A 24,396-nucleotide genomic window follows, 5' to 3' on the forward strand; every position below is an offset into this window, starting at 1 on the left:
GCTGCAGCTGCATCCCACCCCGCTGCAGCTGCATCCCTCCCTGCATGCATCGGCCCTGCTGCAGCTGCATCCCACCCCGCTGCAGCCGCATCCCACCCGGTGCCTGCAGATTCTGCCGCAGCCACGTCCCTCCCGTCCCTCCCGTCCCACCGGCGCGGCCGCTCACCTGCAGGCGCTGTCGCAGGGGCTCGGGGCAGGCGCGCAGCAGCGGGTCCGAGACCCCCAGCAGACGCTCCACCAGCCCGCGCTGGTGCAGGATCTCCGCGGCGAGCAGCTGCAGGACAGAGCCGCGCGCCGCGGCGGTGGGCACCGGGGCGCGGGGGCCACGCGGAGCCGGCGTCCCCGGGCACCCCCGCGGCGCCCACGCACCTTCTGCTCGGCGAGCTGCGCGCGCAGGGCGGCCGCGTCCAGCTGCGCCCGGCCGATCCCCTCCAGCCGCTCGCCCAGCCCGGCCACGCGGGCCAGCTGCGCGTCCAGGACCCGCTCCAGCTGCGGCGGGGAGCGGGGCCGTCAGCCGCGCCGGACCCCCGCCCACAGCCCCCCGCGCGCGCCGTCACCCCGCGTCCCCCCGCCACCACCCGTAGCGTCACCCACGTTGGCAAAGACCTCCGAGCCCAACCATCACCCCAACCCCACCCTGTCCCCAAGAGCCACATCCAGACGGGTCCTGGACCCCCGCCCCCCAAGGGATGGGGACCCCGACCGCCGCAGAGCCCGGCGTGCCGCACCTCGTCCCCGCCGCTCGCGCTGCCCGCGGGCGCCCGGCCGCCGCCCAGCTCCGTCTCCACGCGTCCCAGCCACAGCGCCAGGTCCTCCTGCGCCGAGCCCAGCCGGGACGAGGCCTCCAGCGCCTGCCCCAGCCGGCGCGCGGCGTCGGCACCGCTCTGCCCCACGACCAGGTACCGCACCCGCAGCGACTCCATCTTCTCCTGCGCCAGCTGCGCCTCCTCCCCTGCGGCAGCACCGCGGCCGGCGTCGCCGGGGGTCCCGCTGCGACGCCGCCACCCGTCCCGCCAGACCCCCACCGCGACGCCGAGGGGGTCCGCTCGCCGCCGCCGCGCTCCCGGCAGCCCCACGGTCCCGACCCCGCGGCCCCACTCGCCTGTCACCATCTCCAGCAGCCGCTGCCCGCGCTCCCGCGCGCCGTCCAGCGCTCCCAGCCGCCCGCGGATCTCCTCGCACAGCGCCTGGGCGACACGCTCCCGTCGCACCGGCCGCCGCCGCGCTCGCCCCGGCCCCGCCGCCGCGCTCGCCCCGGCCCCGACCTGGCTCTGCCGGTGGGCGTCCCGCACGCGGCCGACGCAGCCGTCGGCGCGCCAGAGCTGGGCCAGCTGCCGCTCCGTGGCCCCCAGCCACTCCTGGAAGGCGTCCGTGGCCTCCTGGAAGCCCTGCGCCGCCGGCAGGATCCGCTCCAGCCGGCCGTACCTGCGCCGCGACGGCTGCGTCAGCCGGGGACCCGCGCCCGGGGTCCCCCCGCTGCGTCCTCCCCGGCCGGAACGCGGCGACCCGGCATCCCCCGCCCGGCCCCGGCAGCGCCGGGAGCGTCCCCAGGACGCCGGGACCATGGAGCTGCCGACCCCGCGACGTGGCGGCGGCGGGGAGAGCGGGCGGTGCCGCCATGCGACGCCGCGTGCCGCACCGGTGCCGCCATGTGACACCGCGTGCCGCATCGGTGCCGCCATGCGACGCCACGTGCTGCACCGGTGCCGCCATGCGATGCCGCGTGCCACCCCGGTGCCACCATGCAATGGCATGTGCCACATCGGTGCTGCCATGCGACGCCGTGTGCCGCACCGGTGCAGCCATGCGACACTGCATGCTGCACCAGTGCCGCCATGCGATGCTGCGTGCCACATCGGTGCTGCCATGCAATGGCACGTGCCGCATCGGTGCCGCCATGTGACGCTGCGTGCTGCACCAGTGCCGCCATGCGACGCCGCGTGCCACATCGGTGCTGCCATGCGACGCCGCGTGCCACCCCGGTGCCGCCATGCGACGCTGCGTGCTGCACCAGTGCCGGCATGTGACGTCACGTGCCCCATCGGTGCCGCCATGCGATGCCGCGTGCCGCACCAGTGCCGCCATGCAACGCCACGTGCCCCATCAGTGCTGCCATGCGATGCCGCGTGCCACCCCAGTGTCACCATGCGACGCCGCGTGCCGCACCGGCGCAGCGAGGCGACAGCGCAGCCCCGCGAGGCCGCAGGGACCAGCCCGGCAGCGCCGGCGGCCGCAGCCCCGGCACCGGGGACGGTGCCTCCGCCAGCCCCGGCGCAGAGCACGCGGCGGGTGCCCGGCGCGGGGGTCCCGGCTGTCGGCGCGGGGTCCGCGGACGCGGGGACGGAGCCGCCGACCCGGCCGGCGCCGGGCTCGGCCCTGACCCACCTGGCTTCGGCCTCGCGCATCAGCTTGTCCCACCTCGCCGCCAGGCCCGCGCCGCTGCCGCTGCCCTCGGCTCTGTCCTGCAGCACCAGCTCCACCCGCGGCCTCCGCTCCTCCAGCAGCCGCCGCAGCAGCTGCGGGCAGAGGGGGCACGGCGTGGTGGGACGCAGCGTGGGTGGGACACGGGTGGGACATGGCAAAGATGGGATGTGGTGTGGTGGGACGTGGTGCTGGTGGGATGTGGTGTGGGTGGGAGGTGTGGGTGGGACACGGCGTGGTGGGACACAGCGTGGGTGGGACACGGGTGGGATGTGGTGTGGTGGGACGTGGTGCTGGTGGGATTTGGCGCGGGTGGGAGGTGTGGGTGGGACATGGCATGGTGGGACGCAGCATGGGTGGGACACAGGTGGGACACGGTGTGGTGGGACATGGCAAAGATGGGATGGGGTGTGGTGGGACGTGGTGCTGGTGGGACGTGGTGGGATTTGGCATGGGTGGGAGGTGTGGGTGGGACATGGCGTGGTAGGACACAGCGTGGGTGGGACACGGGTGGGATGTGGTGCTGGTGGGACGTGGTGCTGGTGGGATTTGGGTGGGATTTGGCATGGGTGGGAGGTGTGGGTGGGACACGGCGTGGTGGGATGCAGGTGGGACATGGTGTGGTGGGACATGGCACAGATGGGATGGGGTGTGGTGGGACGCGGTGCTGGTGGGATGTGGTGTGGGTGGGAGGTGTGGGTGGGACACAGCGTGGTGGGATGCAGCGTGGGTGGGACACGGGTGGGATGTGGTGTGGGTGGGACATGGCGTGGTGGGACGCAGCGTGGGTGGGACACAGGTGGGACATGGTGTGGTGGGACGTGGCACGGATGGGACGTGGTGCTGGTGGGACGTGGTGCTGGTGGGATGTGGTGTGGGTGGGAGGTGTGGGTGGGACATGGCATGGTGGGATGCAGCGTGGGTGGGACACGGCGTGGTGGGACACAGCGTGGGTGGGACACGGGTGGGATGTGGTCGGGTGGGATGTGGCACAGATGGGATGTGGTGTGGTGGGACGTGGTGCTGGTGGGATGTGGGTGGGATGTGGTGCAGGTGGGACATGTGGGTGGGACAGCATGGTGGGACATGGCACAGATGGGATGGGGTGTGGTGGGACGTGGTGCTGGTGGGATGTGGTGTGGGTGGGAGGTGTGGGTGGGACACGGCGTGGTGGGACGCAGCGTGGGTGGGACACGGGTGGGATGTGGTGTGGGTGGGACACGGCATGGTGGGACGTGGTGCAGGTGAGAGGTGTGGGTGGGACACGGCGTGGTGGGACGCAGCGTGGGTGGGACACGGGTGGGATGTGGTGCAGGTGGGACGTGGCACAGATGGGATGTGGTGTGGTGGGACGTGGTGCTGGTGGGACGTGGTGCGGGTGGGAGGTGTGGGTGGGACACGGTGTGGTGGGACGCAGGTGGGACATGGTGTGGTGGGACATGGCAAAGATGGGATGTGGTGTGGTGGGATGTGGTGCTGGTGGGACGTGGTGGGATTTGGCGTGGGTGGGAGGTGTGGGTGGGACATGGCGTGGTGGGACGCAGCGTGGGTGGGACACGGGGGGGATGTGGTGCAGGTGGGACATGGCAAAGATGGGATGGGGTGTGGTGGGACGTGGTGTGGGTGGGATGTGGCAGGTGTGGGATGTGGCCTGGTGGGACGCAGCGCGGGTGGGACATGGCATGGTGGGACCCGGCGTGGTGGGACACGGCGTGGGTGGGACACGGCGTGGGGGACGCGGCGTGGGTGGGACACGGCGTGGGGGACGCGGCGTGGTGGGACATGGTGTGGGTGGGATGCAGATACAATGTGGCACCGGTGGGACATGGCGTGTTGGGACCCGGTGTGGTGGGACACTGGTGGGACACGGCGTGGTGGGACACGGTGTGGGCGGGATGGGGATGTGATGTGGCACCGGTGGGACACGGTGTGGTGGGACACTGGTGGGACACGTCGTGGTGGGACACGGTGTGGGTGGGATGGGGATGCGATGTGGCACCGGTGGGACACGGTGTGGTGGGACCCAGCGCGGTTGGGACACGGGTGGGACATGGCATGGTGGGACACGGTGTGGGTGGGATGGGGATGTGATGTGGCACTGGTGGGACATGGTGTGGTGGGACGTGGTGTGGGTGGGATGGGGATGTGATGTGGCACCAGTGGGACACGGTGTGGTGGGACACTGGTGGGACGTGGCGTGGTGGGACACGGTGTGGGTGGGATGGGGATGTGATGTGGCACCGGTGGGACACGGCATGGTGGGACACTGGTGGGACGCGTCGTGGTGGGACACGGTGTGGGTGGGATGGGGATGTGATGTGGCACAGGTGGGACACGGCGTGGTGGGACACTGGTGGGACGCGGCGTGGTGGGCCGCGGTGGCCGGCTCTGCTGACCTTCTGCTCCTCCAGCTGGGCCTTCGCCACCTTCACCTCGGCCGAGGGCGGCTTCTGGTTGCCCACCAGCTCCTCCATGTCGGCCACCCAGGCCAGCAGGCTCTGCGCCGTGTCCTGTGCCCGCTCCGCGCCCGCCGCCTCCGCCGGCACGGGGACAGCCGGTGGGGACGCCTGGGGACAGAGCCGGGGGGCAGCCGGGGGGCAGCCGGGGGGGCTGGGTGCCCCCTCCCCGCCGCGCCCCAGCCGGGGACGCGGGGACCTCGCCCAGGTCACCCCCGCGTCCCCGCTCGCGCGCGGCCCCGCCAGCCCCGGCCGAGGCGGAGGAGCCGAGCGCGTGCGGCGTCCCCCGCGCCGCGGCTCCCGTGCGTGGCAGTCACCTCCGCGGCGTCCGCGTGTCCGGGGCGGCCGCCATCCGCCACGTCACCCGCGCGCTCCGTCAGCACCGCGACCGTCCGCGTGACCGGGGCGTCCGCGCCCTTCTCGCCGGCCGGGTACTCGGTCACCTCCACGATCTCCGTCACGATGGTCTCCGTCACCTCCGTCACCTCCGTCACCTCCCGCGCGCTGACCGCCTGCCAGGGCCGGGCGCCGGACCGGGGCGGGGTCCGGGCTGCGCCGCCTGCCTGCCCCGGCCCCCGCGCCGCCGCCGCCGCCGCCGCCGCCGCCGCGCTCCCCTCCGGCCCCGCCAGCTCCCGCCGGCTCGGGCTGCCCGGGCGGCTGCGGCCGGCGCCGGCCGCCGCGCTCCAGCCGTTCTCCACCGGCGGCCCCGGCCACGCCGCCACGACGCCTCCGCCGCACGGCGACCCCGCGTCCGGCCCCGCGTCCCGGCGCGGCTCCTCCGGCCGCCGGCTCTTCTGGCCCAGGCAGCCGGGCCGGCTGCCCGCGTTGCCCATGGCGCGGGCTCAGACCCCGGCCTGCAACGAGCCACCGGGGCGGGCGTCATCGGCGCTGCCACGCGGCCGCCGCGCCCCGGCCCGCGCCCGCGCCCGCTGCCGCGGCTGCCCCGGCGCCCGCGTGGGGTCTGGGACCCCCGGGCTGATGGCGCGGGGTGCGCGGGGGGTCTGGGACCCCCGGGCTGATGGCGCGGGGCATGCGTGGGGTCTGGGACCCCCGGGCCGGCGGCGTGGGGCGCGCAGGGGGTCTGGGACCCCCGGGGTGACGGCGTGGGGCGTGCGTGGGGTCTGGGACCCCCGGGCTGATGGCGCGGGGTGCGCGGGGGGTCTGGGACCCCCGGGATGGTGGCGTGGGGCGCGCGGGGGGTCTGGGACCCCCGGGCCAGCGGCGTGGGGCGCGCGGGGGGTCTGGGACCCCCGGGCTGACGGCGTGGGGCGCGCGGGGGGTCGGCGGCGGCGCGGGCGAGGGGCGGCGGGGGCCGCGGCGCGGGCGGACGCTCCGCTTTGTGCCGGCAGATTACGGCGCGCGGGAAGGGGCCATCTGTCCCCGCGGGCCGACAATGGCGGCCGGGCCGGGGGCCGCGGGGGGAGCGGGGCTGGGGGGGGCCTGGCCGGGAGCACCCCCACCCCCACCGCCCATCCCCCACCCGCCGCCGGCCCCCGCCCGCCCGCAGCCATCAATCCCCGCCGCGCCCCGCGGGACCCTCGCACGGCCAACGCCCGCCGGCAGCCGCAGCGATGCCCGCGCCTGACCCACAGCTGGGACCCACAGGTGAGACCCACAGCCTGGACCCACAGCCCAGACCCACAGCTCAGACCCACCACACAGACCCACAGGTGAGACCCACAGCCCAGACCCACAGCTCGGACCCACAGGTGAGACCCACAGCTTGGACCCACAGCCTGGACCCACAGCCCAGACCCACAGCTCAGACCCACCACACAGACCCACAGGTGAGACCCACAGCCCAGACCCACAGCTCGGACCCACTGCCTGGACCCACAGCTCGGACCCACAGGTGAGACCCACAGCTCAGACCCACAGCCCGGACCCACTGCCTGGACCCACAGCTCGGACCCACAGCTCGGACCCACAGCCCAGACCCACAGCCCAGACCCACTGCCCAGACCCACAGGTGAGACCCACAGCTCGGACCCACAGCCCAGACCCACAGCCCAGACCCACTGCCCAGACCCACAGGTGAGACCCACAGCCCAGACCCACAGCTCGGACCCACTGCCTGGACTCACTGCCCGGACCCACAGCCCAGACCCACAGCTCAGACCCACAGCTCAGACCCACAGCTCAGACCCACAGCTCGGACCCACAGCCGAGTCCCACTGCCTGGACCCACAGCCTGGACCCACAGCCCGGACCCACAGGTGAGACCCACAGCCCGGACCCACAGCCCAGACCCACAGCCCAGACCCACAGCCCAGACCCACCACATAGACCCACAGCCGAGACCCACTGCCTGGACCCACAGCCCGGACCCACAGCCCGGACCCACCACTGCCTGCGCCTGACCCACAGCCCAGACCCACAGCCGAGACCCACAGCCCAGACCCACAGCCCGGACCACACAGACCCACAGCCTGGACTCACTGCCTGGACCCACAGCCCAGACCCACACCCGAGACCCACAGCCCGGACCCATAGCCTGGACCCACTGCCTGGACCCACCACACAGACCTACTGCCTGGACCCACAGCTCAGACCCACAGCTTGGACTCACTGCCCAGACCCACAACTGCCTGCACCTGACCCACCGGCCAGACCCACAGCCCAGACCCACTGCCCGGACCCACAGCCTGGACCACACAGCCCAGATCCACCACACAGACCCACTGCCTGGACCCACAGTTCAGACCCACAGCTTGGATCCACAGCTCGGACCCATAGCCCAGACCCACAGCGGACACCCACTGCCCGGACCCACCACACAGATCCGTAGCCCAGACCCACAGCCCAGACCCACAGCCCAGACCACACAGCCCAGATCCACCACACAGACCCACTGCCTGGACCCACAGTTCAGAACCACAGCTCGGACCCACAGCTCGGACCCACAGCCTGGACCCACCACTGCCTGGACCCACAGCCCAGACCCACAACTTGGACCCACCACCCAGACCCATCACTGCCTGTGCCCGGACCCACTGCCCGGACCACATAGACCCACCGCCCAGACCCACCGCCCAGACCCACAGTTCAGACCCACTGCTGCCTGCCCCCAGACCCACAGCCCAGACCCACAGCTCAGACCCACAGCCCAGACCCACTGCTGCCTGCCCCCAGACCCACAGCTCAGACCCACAGCCAGGACCCACTGCTGCCCACACCTGGACCCACATCCCAGAGCCATCACTGCCTGCACCTGGACCCACCACCCAGACCTGCACACAGACCCACAGCTCAGACCCACGGCTGCCTGCCCCCAGACCCACCACGCGGACCCCACACCCGCCCCCCCCCGCCCGGCGCTGGGCACCCCCCACGCACGCCCTCGCCCCACGGACCCCTCTGCCCGCACCCCACATCTGGGCATCCCTCCCCGGCGCGGGCCTGGCTGCTGCGGGCACCCCCGCGCTCCCCACACGCGCGTGCTCGCCCCGCGGCGGGACCACCGCACGCAGCCCCCGCGCCCCGCACCGCCGCCGCGCGCCCGCGTCGACGGGGCGACGCGCGCCCTGCGCCCGCGCCGTGCGCACGTGGGCCGGCCGGCGCCCCGCACCCGCACGTCCCGCTGCGGGAGCCCATGCCGGCGCGTGGAGCCCCGCGCACGGCCGGCACCGCACAGCCCCCTCCCCACCCCGCAACCCCCCCCCCCCCCACCACCTGCGGGGACGGGGTCCCACGGGCGGGGGGACCGCAGGGCTCAGCCCCCCACCCCCACCCCGCAACCACGCCCCGCGCAGGGTCCACGGACACGCACCCCCCCGCTCACGCACCCCCCTGCACGCAGCCCCCCGCACTCACCCCTCTGAGGTGCCGGGCGTCCATGGACCGGGATGGGGAGGGATGCGGGGGGGGGGGGGTCTCCGCCGCCCCTCGCTACCGTCCGCGCTGCGGGGCCACGGCGGGGCCCGGCCCGGTCACGGCCGCCCCCGCATCGCCCGCCCCGCACCCGGCCCCGGCCCCGCCGCCGCCTTTGTGCGCTGCGCTGGGCCCCGCGGGGCGGGACGCGGCGGGACCGGGCCGGGGCCGGGAGCGGGACCCTGCGGCGCGGCGCGGCTCGGCTCGGCTCGGGGCGGCGGGGCTGACCCCGCACCCCCCCCCCGCGCCCCCCGCGCCCCCCGCCCCCCGCCGCACCGCGCGGCCGCCGCGTTAACTCCTCGCGCGCCGTTACCGGGGAAACCCCCGGGGCCCCGCAGCCATCCCGGGGGGGAGGGGAGGGGAGCGGCGGCGTTCCCACCGCCCCGCACCGCCCCGCACCGCCCCGCACCCCCGCCCCGGCACCGGCACCGCGTCCTGCTCCCGTACCGGCACCGCGTCCCGCACCGGCACCGGCACCGCATCCCGAACCGGCACCGGCACCGCGTCCCGCACCGGCACCGCGTCCCGCAGCAGCTCGGGGCCGTGCCCACCCCAGACCCCCGCCCCGGCCCCCGCCCGCTCCACATCCCCGGCGGGCCCGAACCCGCAGCCCCACGGCGGCACCGCCCCACGGAGACCGAGACCCACGGAGACCCAGACCCACGGAGACCAAGACCCACGGAGACCCAGACCCACAGAGACCAAGACCCACAGAGACGGAGACCCACGGAGACCGAGACCCACAGCCCCACAGCCCCACGGAGACCAAGCCCCACGGCGGCACAGCCCCACAGAGACTGAGACCCACGGAGACCCAGACCCACAGAGACCGAGACCCATGGAGACCGAGACCCACAGCAGCACAGCCCCATGGCGGCACAGCCCCACAGAAACCGAGACCCATGGAGACCCACAGCCCCACAGCCCCACGGAGACCGAGACCCACGGAGACCAAGACCCACGGAGACGGAGACCCACGGAGACCGAGACCCACAGAGACCGAGACCCACAGCCCCACAGCCCCACGGCGGCACCGCCCCACAGAGACCGAGACCCACGGAGACCAAGCCCCACGGCGGCACGGCCCCACAGTGTCACAGCCCCACGGCCCTATTGCCCCACAGAGACCGAGACCCACAGAGACCGAAACCCATGGAGACCAAGACCCACAGCAGCACAGCCCCACGGTGGCACCGCCCCACAGAGACCAAGACCCACAGAGACCGAGACCCACAGAGACCGAGACCCACAGCCCCACAGCCCCACGGCGGCACCGGCCCACGGAGACCGAGACCCACGGAGAGCAAGACCCATGGAGACCGAGACCCACAGCCCCATAGCCCCACGGAGACCAAGCCCCATGGTGGCACAGCCCCACAGAGACCGAGACCCACGGAGACCGAGACCCATGGAGACCGAGACCCACAGTCCCACAGCCCCACAGAGACCAAGCCCCACAGAGATCAGGCCCCACAGCCCCACAGCCCCCCAGCAGCTCAGCCCCACGGCATCACAGCCCCACAGAGACCGAGCCCCACAGCGTCACAGCCCCTCGGGGTGCACCGACCCCCCGCCCCGGCTCCAGCCCCCCGACCCCGGCGCTGTGGGGGGCCCCGGTGCGGGAGGGGCTGGGGCGGGGGGCTGGGGGCTGCCAGCGGTGCCAGGGCAGAGGGGCTGCGACCCCCACCCTCAGCCTGCCCGGACCAGGCTCCGGCACAGCCGGCGTCGGCCCCCGGGGCTGGGGGTGCCCCTCGCCGGGCCGGGGGTCCGCGGCGGATGGGCGGGGGTCCCTGGGGCCCTGCTGACCGCGGCGGGGCCGGGGGCTTTGTCTGCTGGGCGGCTGCCGCGGACGCTGCCGGGAATCGGCGCAGCCCGGCTCCGGCGCCCGCCCGCGGCGAGGGGCTCGGCCGCGGCGCTGGCTGCGTGCGGGGGGTCCCCCGGCGCCGAGACCCCCGGCCCCGCGGCGCTGCCCGCCGCCCCCGGCAGCCCCCACCCCGCAGCCCCTCGGGGGGCCACGTGCCAGCCTGGGGACCCCCGGGCTCCGCCGCCACGCTGGCGAGGGACCCTCATGGCACGCGGCCGGGACCCCCGCGGCAGGGCCACGGCTCCTCCGGCGAAGCGCCTCGGCAGCCCCCCGGGAGCGGGACACGGAGGGGACCCCGGCGCGGGGCCGCAGCCCCAGACCCCGGAGCCGGGTGGGCTGGCGGCTTTGTCCGCGCGGCGGCCGCCATGAAAGGCCCTTTCAGGCTGTGCCGCCATGCGTGGCCGGCGGGGTCCCGGCCCCCGGCGAAGGGAGCGGGCGAGGGGCTTCGACGGTTGCGGGACCCTGGGTGGGGGTCGGCGAAAGCGAGGGCTGGGCAGCGGGGACACGGCCGAGGGGTCCGCGGACGGGCAGCGTCCTCCGTGTCGGGGTGCGGGACCCCGCCGGGCGCGGTCGGCGTCGCCGCGGGCCGGGTCGCGGGCGGCGAGCGCGTTACCTGCGGCGCGGCACCGCGCTCCGGCATGGCGGGCAGCCTCCTCTGCAGGGCGTCCAGCCAGCGCCGCAGGGCCAGCAGCCGCTCCTGCGCCTCCGGGCCCCGCTCCGGCCGCTCGCCCCGCGGCCACGGGCTGCGGAGAGACCGCGACGCGCCGGGCTCCGGCACCCGAGCCGAACCCGGCGCCATCCCCGCCGCCCCGGTGCCCCGCGCCCACCCCGGCGCCCGCCGCGGCTCCCGGTCCCCTCCCCGCGCGCCCCATCCTGCCGACCCCCGGCCACGGCCGACCCGGACCCCCGTGGCGACGCTGGCCTTGCCCCCGCGCCCGCCATCGCGGTGCCGGTGCCCACGTGCGGACCCCGGCCGCGGCCAGGCGCCACGGCTCGGCCAGCCGTGCCCGTACCTCTCCGCCGTCTCCGCGTCCGGCGACGACCCCTCCTCGAGACCGGGGTCCTCGGCAGCACCGCGCTCCTGCCAGGGGAGGAGAGCGGCGGTGGGCGCGGGGAGCCGGGGTGCGGCGCGGGGGTCCGACACCCCCAGGGACCGCCACGGCCGGGACCCCCGGCCTCCGACCCCCGTCCAGCCGCGCCGCCGTCGCCACTGCCCGCGGGTTCTGGCCGTGCCGTGCCGGGCACCGCTCGGCCGCCGGCACGCGTGGCCCCACGGTGCGTTCCGGCCACAGAATCACAGAATCACAGAATAGTAGGGGTTGGAAGGGACCTCTGGGGGTCATCTAGTTCAACCCTCCTGCCGAAGCAGGGTCACCCAGAGCAGGCTGCACAGGACCTTGTCCAGGCGGGGCTGGAATATCTCCAGAGAAGGAGACTCCACAGCCTCCCTGGGCAGCCTGGGCCAGGGCTCCGTCACCCTCAGAGGGAAGAAGTTCTTCCTCATGTTCAGACAGAACTTCCTGTGCCTCAGTTTGTGCCCATTGCCCCTTGTCCTGTCACTGGGCACCACTGAAAAGAGCTTGGCCCCATCCTCCTGACCCCCACCCTGCAGATATTTATAAGCATTTATAAGGTCCCCTCACAGCCTTCTCTTCTCCAGGCTGAACAAGCCCAGCTCCCTCAGCCTCTCCTCGTAGGGGAGATGCTCCAGTCCCCTCCTCATCCTCGTAGCCCTGCGCTGGACTCTCTCCAGTAGCTCCTCATCTTTCTTGAACTGGGGAGCCCAGCACTGGACCCAGCACTGCAGATGGGGCCTCACCAGGGCAGTGTAGAGGGGAAGGAGAACCTCCCTCGTCCTGCTGCCCACACTCCTCCTAATGCACCCCAGGATCCCATTGGCTTTCTTGGCAGCCAGGGCACGCTGCTGGCTCATGGTCACCCTGTCGTCCACCAGGACACCCAGGTCCCTCTCCGCAGAGCTGCTCTCCAGCAGGTCCACGCAGCCGCACGGCTCGGAACGCCGCAGGGCAGCGACCCGGCGCGCAGAGCTGCGACGGAGCGGCGGGGTCCCGGAGAGCCGCGGCACCGGGACCGGCGGCACGGGCGGAGACGCGGGCGCGTGGCCGCAGGGTCACCCGCCGGCAGCGACCGGGCTCCGTGCCGCAGGGCAGCGGGAGTAGAACGGAGTTCTCCACCGTAATTAGCGTGGCCCAATGACGCGCGGAGCGGACGCGGCTCCCGGCGCAGCCGCTGCTCCCGCTCGCCCGGCGTCCGGCCCCAGCGGTCCCCGGCGCGGCGCTTGGGCTCGGCCGTCGGGGTGGCAGCCGCCGGGCCCCGGCGCCGCGTGGGCAGAGGGACTGGGCACCGCGACGGGGAGCGGCGGCGGGAGCTGCGGCCGCTCGGTTCTGGGATTCCCTGATTCTGGGATTCCCTGATTCCGTAATTCCCTGATTCTGTGATTCTGGGATTCCCCGATTCCCTGATCCTGGGATTCTGTGATTCCGTGATTCTGTGATTCTGGGATTCCCTGATGCTGGGATTCCCTGATTCTGGGATTCCCGTGATTCTGGGATTCTCTGATTCCATGATTCCCTGATTCCGTAATTCCCTGATTCTGTGATGCTGTGATTGCCCGATTCCCTGATGCTGGGATTCTGGGATTCCGTGATTCCCTGATTCTCCAATTCTGTGATGCTGGGATTCCCTGATTCTGGGATTTCACGATTCCGTGATGCTGGGATTCCCTGATTCTGGGATTCACTGATTCCATGATTCCCTGATTCTCTGGTTCTGTGATTCCCTGATTCTGGGATTCCGGGATTCCCTGATTCTGGGATTTCATGATTCCGTGATTCTGGGATTCCTTGATTCTCTGATTCTGTGATTCCGTGATTCCCTGATGCTGGGATTCCCTGATTCTGTGATGCTGGGATTCCGGGATTCCGATTCCCTGATGCTGGGATTCCCCAATTCCATGATTCTGGGATTCCCTGATTCCGTGATTCCCTGATTCTCCGATTCTGTGATTCCGTGATTCCCTGATTCTGTGATTCCCTGATTCTGTGATGCTGGGATTCCGGGATTCCCTGATTCTGGGATTCTCTGATTGCCTGATTCTTGGATTCCCTGATTCCCTGATGCTGGGATTCCCCGATTCCCTGATTCTGGGATTCCCTTATTCTGTGATTCTGGGATTCTCCGATTCCCTGATTCTGGGATTCTCTGATTCCGGTATTCCCCGATTCCCTGGTTCTGGGATTCCGTGATTCCCTGATTCTAGGATTCTCTGATTCTGGGATTCCCTGATTCTGTGATGCTGGGATTCCGGGATTCCCTGATTCTGGGATTCTCTGATTCCGTGATTCTGGGATTCTCTGATTCCCTGAATCTTGGATTCCCTGATGCTGGGATTCCCTTATTCTGTGATTCTGGGATTACCTGATTCCCTGATTCCGGTATTCCCCGATTCCCTGATTCCGTGATTCCCTGATTCTCTGTTTCTGTGATTCCCCGATTCTGTGATGCTGGGATTCCAGGATTCCCTGATTCTGGGATTCCCTTATTCTGTGATTCTGAGATTCCCTGATTCCGGTATTCCCCGATTCCCTGATTCTGGGATTCTCTGATTCTGTGATTCCCTGATTCTGGGATTCCCCGATTCCCTGATTCTGGGATTCCCTGATTCCCTGATTCTGGGATTCTCTGATTCTGTGATTCCCTGATTCTGTGATTCCCTGATTCTGGGATTTCATGATTCTAATTCTGGGATTCCCTGATTCCAGTATTCCCCGATTCCCTGATTCTGGGATTCCCTGATTCCCTGATTCCGTGATTCCTTGATTCTGGGATTCCCTGATTCTGTGATTCTGTGATTCTCTGATTCCCTGATGCTGGGATTCCCTGATTCTGGGATTCCCTTATTCTGTGATTCTGGGATTACCTGATTCCAGTATTCCCCGATTCCCTGATTCTGGGATTTCACGATTCCATGATTCTGAGATTCCCTGATTCTGGGATTCCCCGATTCCCTGATTCCGTGATTCCCTGATTCTGGGATTCCCTGATTCCCTGATTCTGAGATTCCCCGATTCCCTGATTCTGGGATTCCCTGATTCTGGGATTCCCTGATTCCGTGATTCCCTGATTCCGTGATTCCGCGTTTCCGAGCAGACGCTGCCCGTGGGAGGGGGATGCGGGAGGGCCGGGGGGGCCGCGGAGCAGCAGGACAGAGATGGGGGAGCAGCTCCCGCCCGTCGCGCCGCGGCACCTCGCCACGCCGGGGAGGGTCCCCGTGCCGGGCCAGGGCTGAGGGGCGGGGGGACGGGGGTCCCTGGCTGGGCCCGGGGCCTTTGCTCAGGAGCTGGGGGGTCTCTCGCCGGGGGAAGGGGCGCTGGGCCCCAGCGAGGGGTCCCTGGCTGGGCCATGGGGTCTCGGGGGTCTCGGGAGGGTTGTGAGAGGGGTCCGGCCTGGGGGGGGATTGGGGGGGGGGGGGGAGTGGGGGCTCCTTGCTGCCCTCCCCGCGACCCCCCGAGCCCCTCTGATGGGCACAGCACCCTGCGACCGCCCCAGCAAGGGGGTGCTCCCCCCTCCCCCACCCCGGCCGCGGCCACGTCCCGGTGCAGGCGGGCGGGCAGGCGGCTGCTAATTGCAATTAACGCCCTCCCGCGCCGCCGCCATCGCTCCGGGCCAGCCCGGGGCTCCCGCCGGGTGCTGCCACGGGGGTCGGCGCGATCGGCTGCTCCCGGCAGACCCCCCGTCCCCGTGCCGCGTGGCACCGGGGCGGAGAGACCCCCGGGATGGCTGCGCCGCGCTCGGCTCCCCGCGGAGCCAACCCCGGCGCCGCGGCACGCTCCACCGCGACCCACGGCATGGGGCACGCGGCACGGGGCACGGGGCCCGGCGCGGGCGGACAGAGGACGCGGGGCTGCGGGCTGGGCTGCTGGGATCTGGTTTACTGGCGGCGGGGCGGCCCCGCGCCGCGGGTTTTACCGACGCCCCTCGGTATTCACGCGCCGGGGTTCGGTGTTTCGACGCCTTGGGGTCGCCGCTCGGCCCCGGGAGGTCGGGGGAGCGCGGGGCTGCGGCCGGGCTGCGGCACGGAGCCGCCCGCGTTGGCACGGCGCGCGGAAGCAAGAGTGGGTAATGAGAGTAATAATAACGACAACGACAACGAAGGCTGAGGAGGAGTATGGCTTGATTGAGACGCGGCAGATGAGAGCGGGCGGGAAGGAGGAGAGGGGCTGCGGTGACGCGCGGCCGTCCCTGCGGAGCAGGGGGTGGGGAAGCCCCTCGGGGGGCTACGGCCGCCGCGGGGGGCCGGGCATGGGCGCGACGGCCCCGCCAGCGCCGCGTCTGTTACTGCTTCAGCGCCTGCCCGGGCCCCGGTGAGCGTGGCGGGGGGACGGCGGCTCCGTGCTGCCGGGGGGCTGCGGGCGGGCCGGGGGGACCCCAACGCCCGCCGGCAGCTCCGGCGCCGCGGGGAAGCCCCCCGCGCCCGGGCACCGCGGCCGCCGGTCTCTGCGCCGGGGGCTCCGGCGAGCGCCGGGGGGGAGCGGGAGCGCGTCCCGGCGTCGTCCGGCGCGGCCGGGCGGGGCGCGGGCTCCGTGGCGGCGGTGAGGGGAGGTGGGATGGACATCCAGCCACACTACAACAAAGCGAACAGAAAAGATGGGATGAGAGACGGAGACTGATCCATGAGGTGAAGCCGTCGGGCGCAGCCGGCAGCGCCGCGCGCCCGCCCCGCACCAGCCCGCCCGCCCGCCGCCGCGTGCCCAGAGCAAAGCCACCAGCGCCGGGGAGCTCGGCGTCACCGCCCCGAGAACGCAGCCCCCGGCGGAAGCCGCAGCCCCGCGCACCGCGCGACAGCAGGAACCGCGGTCGGCGTTACCTGCGCCGGCGAGCACGGCCGAGCGGCCGCCGCGTCCCGGGCTCCCCCCGAGCCCATCCACGACTTGCTGACGTCGGAGACCCAGCTCAGGAGCTCGCCCAGCGGCACGGGGACGTCCGCGGCGGGACTGGAAAAAGACGTCTGCCGGAGAGAGAGCGCGTTACCGCGGGCCGGGGGAAGCGCGGGGACGGGCACGGCCGCGAGGAAGGAGAGCGGAGAGCGGCTCGACAGAGACCCGCGCGCCCCGCGCCCCTCGAGAGGGTCCGGAGAGCCCCGCGGCGGGGGTGGGGGGGCTGCTGGCCGGGCGCCGGCGCCGCGTGTGCGGAGCCGGGCAGGACTCGGCAGCGCCGGCACCGCCGTGCTCGGGCGCGGGCTCTGGCGGACGCCCGCCGGCTCGCTCAGCCGCGTCGGCGTCGAGAAACCGGCCTTGCGGCGGGGCACTTCCCAGATACACGGAGAGACAGACAGACGGACAGACGGGCGGGCAGCGGCGGGCAGAGCGGGCTGGCGGAGGCGGCGGCGGCCACGCGGCGAAGCCCCTCGGCGGGCGAAGCGGCGGGAGCGGAGGCGGGTCCCTCCGCACGGCGCGGAAGCAGCGGGCAGCGCCGGGGCGCACTTACGGTCGCGGCGCCGGCTCCGCGGCGCGGTGGCGGGGACGTGCCGGGAGGCCGAGCCGGGGCAGCGCGCGGGGACGGGGCGCGGAGCCGCGCCGAGGGCGGGTGGCCGGGGTCCAGGCGCCGGTGCGGGGCGTGTGGCCGTCCGGCACCGGGGAGCCCGCGACGTCGTCCTCCGGCGCCGGCCGCGGTGCGCGGCGGGGGATGGGGTCGTCTCCTCCTTCAGGGTGCGGGGGGCGAAGCCGGCGGAGTTAATGGCAGAAGAGGCGCGAAGCGGTTAGGTCGAAGACGGAACGGTTCTCCTGGTGTCGGCTCTGCCGGCGGCGGCGGCGCGGGAGAGCCGCGAGCGTAGTGTCTTGTCTCTCTCGTCTCTTAATATACAAATACTGTCAGCGCAATCGCATATATTACTATATTAGTCTTTTTGGTTAAACTCTTAGGCACTGCTTTGGGAGAAGAACGAGGTTTAAAAATTAAAAAACAAAAAACAAAGGAAAAAAAATCCTGGTGCTGAGGCGGCAGCGTTGCCGGGTGCGGAGCGGGCGAGGCGGCGGGCTCCTTGGCGCGGGGGCTGGCGCGCTTCAGGCCACGCGGAGCGGGGTCCCCGGCACCCCCGGGCGCTCCCCGGCCGCCTCCCGCCCGCAGCTCCGGCTCGGGAGGGACGCGGGCAGGGCGGCGGCGGGGGGACCCGCGGCGTATCTGCGCCCGAAGCTCGAGGAGGAGTAGGAGGAGGAAGAGAAGGTCATGGAGAAGCCGGAGCCGGTGGCGTCGAAGCTCCCGCGCCGGGAGCCCGAGCGGGAGCCGGTCCGGGAGCCGGAGCGCGAGCCGGAGGCGGAGCCGCCGGCGCTGCTGACGTTGTAGGGGCTGTAGTAGCCCTTGCTGGACTGGGAGGAGGCCTCGAGCAGCCGCAGCCCGGTCCCGTCCTCCACCATGCTGCGGTCCATGGCGTCCTTGTAGGAGATCTTGAGCTTGGTTTTGGGGCAGGTGAGGTACTTGGAGTAGGTGTTCACGTCCCGCAGCTTCTGGGCCGTGCGCGCGTCGATGGTGCCCTTCTGCAGCGCCTCGTCCAGGGAGACGCGGCCCTCGGCGTCGGGCTCGATCAGGCCGCCCGTCAGGTACTGCACCTCCAGGAACCGCTGCCCGGCCTCGTAGTACAGCCAGCCCTTCTTCAGCGCCTGCGCCGCCGACATCTTCGTCTTGGTCCGCGGGTCCTCGAAGCCGTAGAAGGCCTTCTGCGCCAGGTTGATGCGGTCCACCATGATCTTGTCAACCAGGCCCTTGCTCACCGCGTCGGCGACGGAGCACTTGTCCCCAGTGTTGGGGTCGATGATGCCCCCGGTGCAGGCCTGGGCCTCCAGCAGCCTCTGCCCCGTGATGTTGTCCACCAGGTTGCGGCGCATGGCCTCCGTGATGGACACCTTCTCCAGAGTGTCCGTGTCCAGGATGCCCGCGACCGGCCCCGTCTCCTCGGTGGGGTCGCTCCACACGGATATCTGCGTTCGCGCGGGGGCCGGGCTGACGGTGTAGGAGGAGGAGGATCCCACGGAGGACGACCGCGACCGGAAGCCGCTCATGTTGCCGGAGAGCATGTCCGCAAACTCGGTGATGGAGAGGGTGCCCGAGCGGTACTGGTCCAGGGCCGACTGGTCGATCAGGCCCTTGCCGATGGCGTCGTCGATGTCGTACTGGCGCCCCGAGCGCCTGTCGATGATCATCGACTTGACCACGCCGTCCGAGGAGGAGGTGGTGATCTCCTCCCACTCGCACTCCTGCTCCGACAGCTCCAGGTAGGTCTGGTGGTCGATCAGGCCCTTGCGATAGGCTTCGTAGACGGACATCTCCTTGCCCGTCTCCGGGTCGACGATCACCACCCTGCGCTTGCGGACGGAGGACTTGGAGGAGGTCTTCCTCTCCCGCTTCTTCTCCTTCAGGGGCAGGAGGCAGAGGCCGGTCTCCGGGTCGGTGATGCACCGCTCCATCAGCTGCAGGTAGGTGAGGTTCTCCTCCGTGTTGGGGTCGAAGAAGCCCTTGGTGTCGTCGCTGGGATCCAGCAGGATCTCATTCATCTCCTCGTCGAAGAGGCCCCTCTTGTAGGCAATCTCCACGGGGAGGCGGTGGCTCTCCTCGGGGTCGATGATGCCTCCCGTCGCAATCTGGGCCTCGAGCAGGCGGATCCCGTGGTCCTTCAGGATCAGACCCTTCTTCATGGCCTGGAAGAGGGAGATGAGCTTCCCAGAGTAGGGATCCCGGTAGCCGGTGACCGCCCGCTCAGCGGAGAGCAGCTTGTCCTTGAACTCGGGGCCCACGATGCCCATCCGCACGGCCTCCTCCACCGTCAGCTTGAGGCCCTTGATGGGGTCGATCACGTAGCCCGTGGCCGCCTGCGCCTCCAGGAGCTCGAAGGCGGTGCCTGGCCTGATGATGCCCTTCTTCATGGCCTGGTACACGGACAGCCGTTCCTTCGTGGAGTCCACAAAGACGCCGGCGATGCAGCTGGTGCCCTCCAGGAACTTCTTCAGGTTCTTCGAGACCTCCTCGATGGAGGTGAGGCCCTCCTGGAGGCGCTGGGCGGTGGCTTCGTCCATCACCTGCGAACGGACCAGCTCCTCCACGGTGATCTGCTTCCGCAGCCCCCGGAAGGTGAGCTTCCTCGTGTCGCAGAGCGGGAGCAGGAGGAGCCCGCTGCTCTCGTCCTTCCGGCACCGCTTCAGGAGCTGCGTGTAGCTGAGCTTCTCGTCCGTGGACGGGTCGACGTAGCTTCGCACCTCGCTGGGCTCGGACAGCATGTCGTACGTGTCCTTGTTGATGAAGCCCCGCTGGCAGGCCACTTCCAGGGGCAGATGGAAGCCCAGGTGCGGGTCGATGATCCCACCGGTGGCTATCTGGGCGTCCAGCAGCTTGAGGGCCTCCTCGCTGGGAATGAGGTCTTTCTTCATGGCCTGGAAGATGGAGATCTTCTGCTCGCTGTACGGGTCTCGGTAACCGGTCACGGCCCTCTCCGCCGACAGGAGCCGGTCGTGGATCTCGGGCCCCACCACGCCTTTCCTGACCGCTTCGTCGACGGTCAGCATCTCGTTCTTCGTGGGGTCGATCATGAAACCGGTGGCAGCCTGGGCCTCCAGGAGGGAGCGGGCCACCTCGGAGCTGATCAGCCCCTTCTTCAGCGCCTGGTAGACACTGAGCTTCTGCTTGGAAGAGGGGATGTAGATGCCAGCCACGCAGCCCGACCCGTAGAGGTACTTCCAGACAGCCTCCACGTCCAGGAGCTCCCGGAAGGTTTTGGAGCCCTGCTTCAGCAGGTTGTAGATCTCCAGGGAGATGATCTTGGCCTCGTAGAGGTCCTCGGCCGTGATGCGGCGCCGGACGTAGTCATAGGACGTGAGGTTCTGCTGCCTGATGATCTCGGTCTTCTCGATGATCTCGATGATGATGATGATCATGCGCTCCTTGGACACGCGGCCCAACTGGAACTCCTCCATGAGCTGCTTCCGCTGCTCCTCGGGCAGCAGGTCCGAGTGCATGATCTCCCACAGCGACATGGAGGAGCCCGCCCTGCTGCCCACGGGGATGTCCACCCGCGTCTCCTCAAACACCTTCCGCGTCTCCGCCTCTGTGTACACCTGGGTGGTCTCCACCACCGTGGGCTTCTCCGGCTCCCGCAGAGGCAGCAGATAGAGGCCCGTCTCAGGATCCTCAATGCACCTCTCCTTCAGCTGCGTGTAGGTGAGGTTCTCGTGGGTGTTGGGGTCGAAGAAGCCCTTGGTGTCGTCGGTGGGGTCGGAGAGGATCTGGTTCATCTCCTGGTCAAAGTAGCCGCGGCGGTAGGCCACCTCCATGGGGAGGCGGTGGCTGTGCACGGGGTCGATGATGCCGCCGGTGGCGATCTGGGCCTCGAGCAGGCGGACGCCGTGCTCCTTGACGATGAGCCCCTTCTTCATGGCCTGGAAGAGGGAGATGGTGTCGCCGGAGTAGGGGTCCTTGTACCCGGTGACAGCCTTCTCGGCGGACAGCAGCTTCTCGTGCAGTTCGGGCCCGACGACACCAGCCTTCACCGCCTCGTTGACGTACAGTTTCCGGTTCTTCACGGGGTCGATCAAGAACCCGGTGGCTGCCTGGGCCTCCAGGAGGACCACTGCGGTGCTGGGCCTCAGCAGGTTCCTCCTCATGGCCTCGTAGATGTTCAGCTTCTCCTTGGTCGCCTCCACGTAGACGCCGGCAATGCAGTCGCTGCCGTGCAGAAACCTCCTCACCGCATCGGTCTCGGAGAGGTCCTTCACCGATTTCTTGCCTTCCTTCAGCTGCTCGTACTGGGCTTTGCTGATGACGCGGGACTCCACCAGCTCGCTCGCGGGTACGGGGGCCCGGAGGCCGCTGAAGGTCAGCTTCTCCTGCTTTTTGGTCTCGGCCTCCTCAATGATGGTGATGACGATCTTGATGATCTTCTCAATGGTCACCTTGCCAGTCTTGTACTGTCGGAGGAGCTCCCGCCTGTGCTCCTCCGTGAAGTACTCGGAGTGGATCAGCTCCCAGATGGTCATGGTCTGGCCCTTCATGCCGCCCACAGGCACCTCTACGGTTGCCTTGTCGAAGCACTCCTTCGCCTGGCTGTCGGTGTAGACCTCCTCCTGCTGCGACTGGATGGCCCTGTCCGACAGCGGCAGCAGGCAGAGGCCAGTCTGCTTGTCGCGGTGGCAGCTCTTCTGCAGCTGGGTGTAGCTGAGGTGCTCCTGGGTGTTGGGACAGTAGAAAGCCTTGGCCTCGTCTCGGAGCTCGGACAGAGCCTCGTGTATCTCCGGGTTCAGGTAGCCCCGCTTGTAGGCGACCTCGAGCGGGAGGCGGTGGCTGTTCACGGGGTCGATGATGCCTCCCGTGGCAAGCTGGACGTCCAGCAGCCGGAGCCCGGTGTCGCTGGGGATGAGGCCCTTCTGCAGCGCTTGGAAGAGGGAAACCGTCTGGCCCGTGTAGGGATCCTTGTAGCCGGTCACGGCCTTCTCTGCGGACAGCAGCTTCTCGTGAAACTCCGGCCCCACCACCTCGGCCTTCACCGCCTCGTCGACGGAGAAGAGCTTGTTCCGCACGGGGTCGACGATGTAGCCGGTGGCAGCCTGCGCTTCCAGCAGGGACAGGGCAACCTCCGGCCTCAGCAGGTTTCTCTTCAGGGCGTCGTAGAAGGTGAGCTTCTGGCCGGTCGACTCCACCAGGACGCCGGCGATGGCGTCCGTGCCCTTCAGGTACTGCCGCACGGACTCCATCTCCGCCACGTCCTTCACAGACTTCTTGCCCTGGTGCAGCTGGTTGTAGAGGTCCTTGTTGATGATTTTGCTGTCCAGCAGCTCGGCGGCCGGCACGGGGGCCCGGAGGCCCTCGAAGCACATCTGGCTCTTCCTCTCGCTTTCCTCCACCACCGTGATGATGATCTTGATGATCTTCTCCACCGTGATCTTGCCAGTCCTGTACTGCTGGATCAGGTCCCGCCTTTGGTCCTCAGTGAAGTATTCAGAGTTGATGATCTCCCAGATGGTCACCGTCTTCCCCTGGAACTTGCCAAACGGTGCCGTCACCGTGGCCTTCTTGAAGACGTCCTTCGCTTCTGTGTCGGTGTAGACCAGCTCTCTCGCCTTGGTCGCCTGGTCGGTGAGGGGCAGGAGGCACAGCCCCGTGTCCGGGTCAGTCACGCACCGCTCCATCAGCTGCAGGTAGGTGAGGTTCTCCTGCGTGTTGGGGTCGAAGAAGCCCTTGGTGTCGTCGGTGGGGTCGGAGAGGACCTGGTTCATGTCCTCGTCGAAGTAGCCCCGCTTGTAGGCAGCTTCTACAGGCAGGCGGTGGCTGTGCACGGGGTCGATGATGCCACCGGTGGCGATCTGGGCCTCGAGCAGGCGGATGCCGTGCTCCTTGACGATGAGCTCCTTCTTCATGGCCTGGAAGAGGGAGATCTTGTCGCCGGTGTAGGGATCCTTGTAGCCGGTGACCGCCCGTTCCGCCGACAGCATCTTGTTGTGCAGTTCGGGCCCAATCACTCCCTCCCTCACCGCCTCGTTCACCGAGAGCCTCGCGTTTCGCACGGGGTCAATCATGAAGCCGGAGGCAGCCTGCGCTTCCAGGAGGACCAGCGCGGTGCCTGGGCTGAGCAGCTTCTTCTTCATGGCTTCGTAGATGCTCATCTTCTGATTGGTGGGTTTGATCAACAAGCCGGCAATGCTGCTCTTGCCCTGCAGGTACCTCCTGATGTCCTCCCTCTGCGAGAGCTCGCCAACGCTCACGACGCCCTTCGCCAATTTGTCTAAGCTCTCCTCGCTCAAAATGCCGGCGTCGGCCAGCTTCTCCGCAGACACCTTCTGACGGATGCCGTCGAAGGCGAACTCCGGCTCCCCGTTCTGCGCCAAGCCGTCCACCGCGTCTCGGCCGTTGGGCACGGCTTTCACGTCCGGCAGCTGCGTCGTCGTAACCATCGCCTCCTCGGGCAGGTCGTCCGTCTGGATCATGATCTCTCGCGTCTGGGCCAGGGCGGCCTTGTACTCTTCCTGCATCTGCTCGAGCCTCTCCCGGAGCTTCTTGTTCTCCTCCTCCAGGAGCTTCTCCTGCTGCTGCCGCTGCCTCTCCAGCTGCTGCAGCTCCTCCTGCTTGTGCCGGACGTTTTCCTCTGCTTCTCGCTGGTGCTTCTTGGCCTCGTCCAGCATGGCTTTCAGCTGCTGCTTCTCCTGCTCCATCTCCTTCTGCTGCCGCTCCTGCTCTGCCTTCAGGTGCTGGGCTTTGTTCACCTCGTCCTTGAAGAGCTTCTCCAGCTTCGACTTCTCCTCCTCGATGAACTTCTCCTTCTGCAGCAGGGCGTCCTTCTCGGTCAGGAAGGTCTGCTGGAGGAGCTGCGTCTCCTGGCGGAGCTGCGCCTGCTGGGCCACCTGCATCTGCGGTGGGAGAGAGGAGAGCGCGGTCAGACGGCACCGTCCGCCGGCGGGGCAGCGCCGGGGCGGGCAGCGGCGGGGAGGACGAGCAGGCGGGGCGGCAGCGGGCTGGCCGGGGCGCAGAGCGACCGGCCGCTCTGCTGCGCGGGTTACGGGAGCGGAGCCGGGGTTAGGGAGCCGCAGCGAGCAACGCGTGGGCGCAGCGAGCAGGGAGAGGACACGAGCTCTTCGGCGGGGGTCAGGGACCATCCCCCCGGGCCGGCACGGAGGCGGCTGGGAGCCGGGGACGGCGCCCGTCTGCGGAGAGGAATAAGGCAGGACGCTCCACGGGGCCGAAAAGCCGGCACGGGGGGTGGGGGTGGCCCCTCCGTAGCGGGAGCCGCGG

At 70.0% G+C, this 24,396-nt stretch overlaps 1 protein-coding gene across 1 annotated transcript in view; it reads right to left on the reverse strand.

The window, feature by feature from the left end:
- PLEC (plectin) overlaps positions 1-24,396 on the reverse strand; it is a 60,646-nt gene that overhangs the window by 26,403 nt on the left and 9,847 nt on the right. Inside the window, 17 exon segments of the mRNA XM_075415333.1 lie at positions 167-274; positions 370-489; positions 729-952; positions 1,103-1,187; positions 1,266-1,425; positions 2,386-2,516; positions 4,818-4,988; positions 5,195-5,453; positions 8,770-8,874; positions 10,932-11,692; positions 12,621-12,968; positions 14,552-15,077; positions 15,601-15,787; positions 16,114-16,255; positions 16,499-16,938; positions 17,119-17,332; positions 17,697-24,014. Of these exon segments, the coding sequence (XP_075271448.1) occupies positions 167-274; positions 370-489; positions 729-952; positions 1,103-1,187; positions 1,266-1,425; positions 2,386-2,516; positions 4,818-4,988; positions 5,195-5,453; positions 8,770-8,874; positions 10,932-11,692; positions 12,621-12,968; positions 14,552-15,077; positions 15,601-15,787; positions 16,114-16,255; positions 16,499-16,938; positions 17,119-17,332; positions 17,697-24,014 (10,299 nt within the window).

Source organism: Opisthocomus hoazin, chromosome 3, assembly GCF_030867145.1.
Source record: "Opisthocomus hoazin isolate bOpiHoa1 chromosome 3, bOpiHoa1.hap1, whole genome shotgun sequence".
In the NCBI taxonomy this organism is placed as follows: Eukaryota; Metazoa; Chordata; class Aves; order Opisthocomiformes; family Opisthocomidae; genus Opisthocomus; species Opisthocomus hoazin.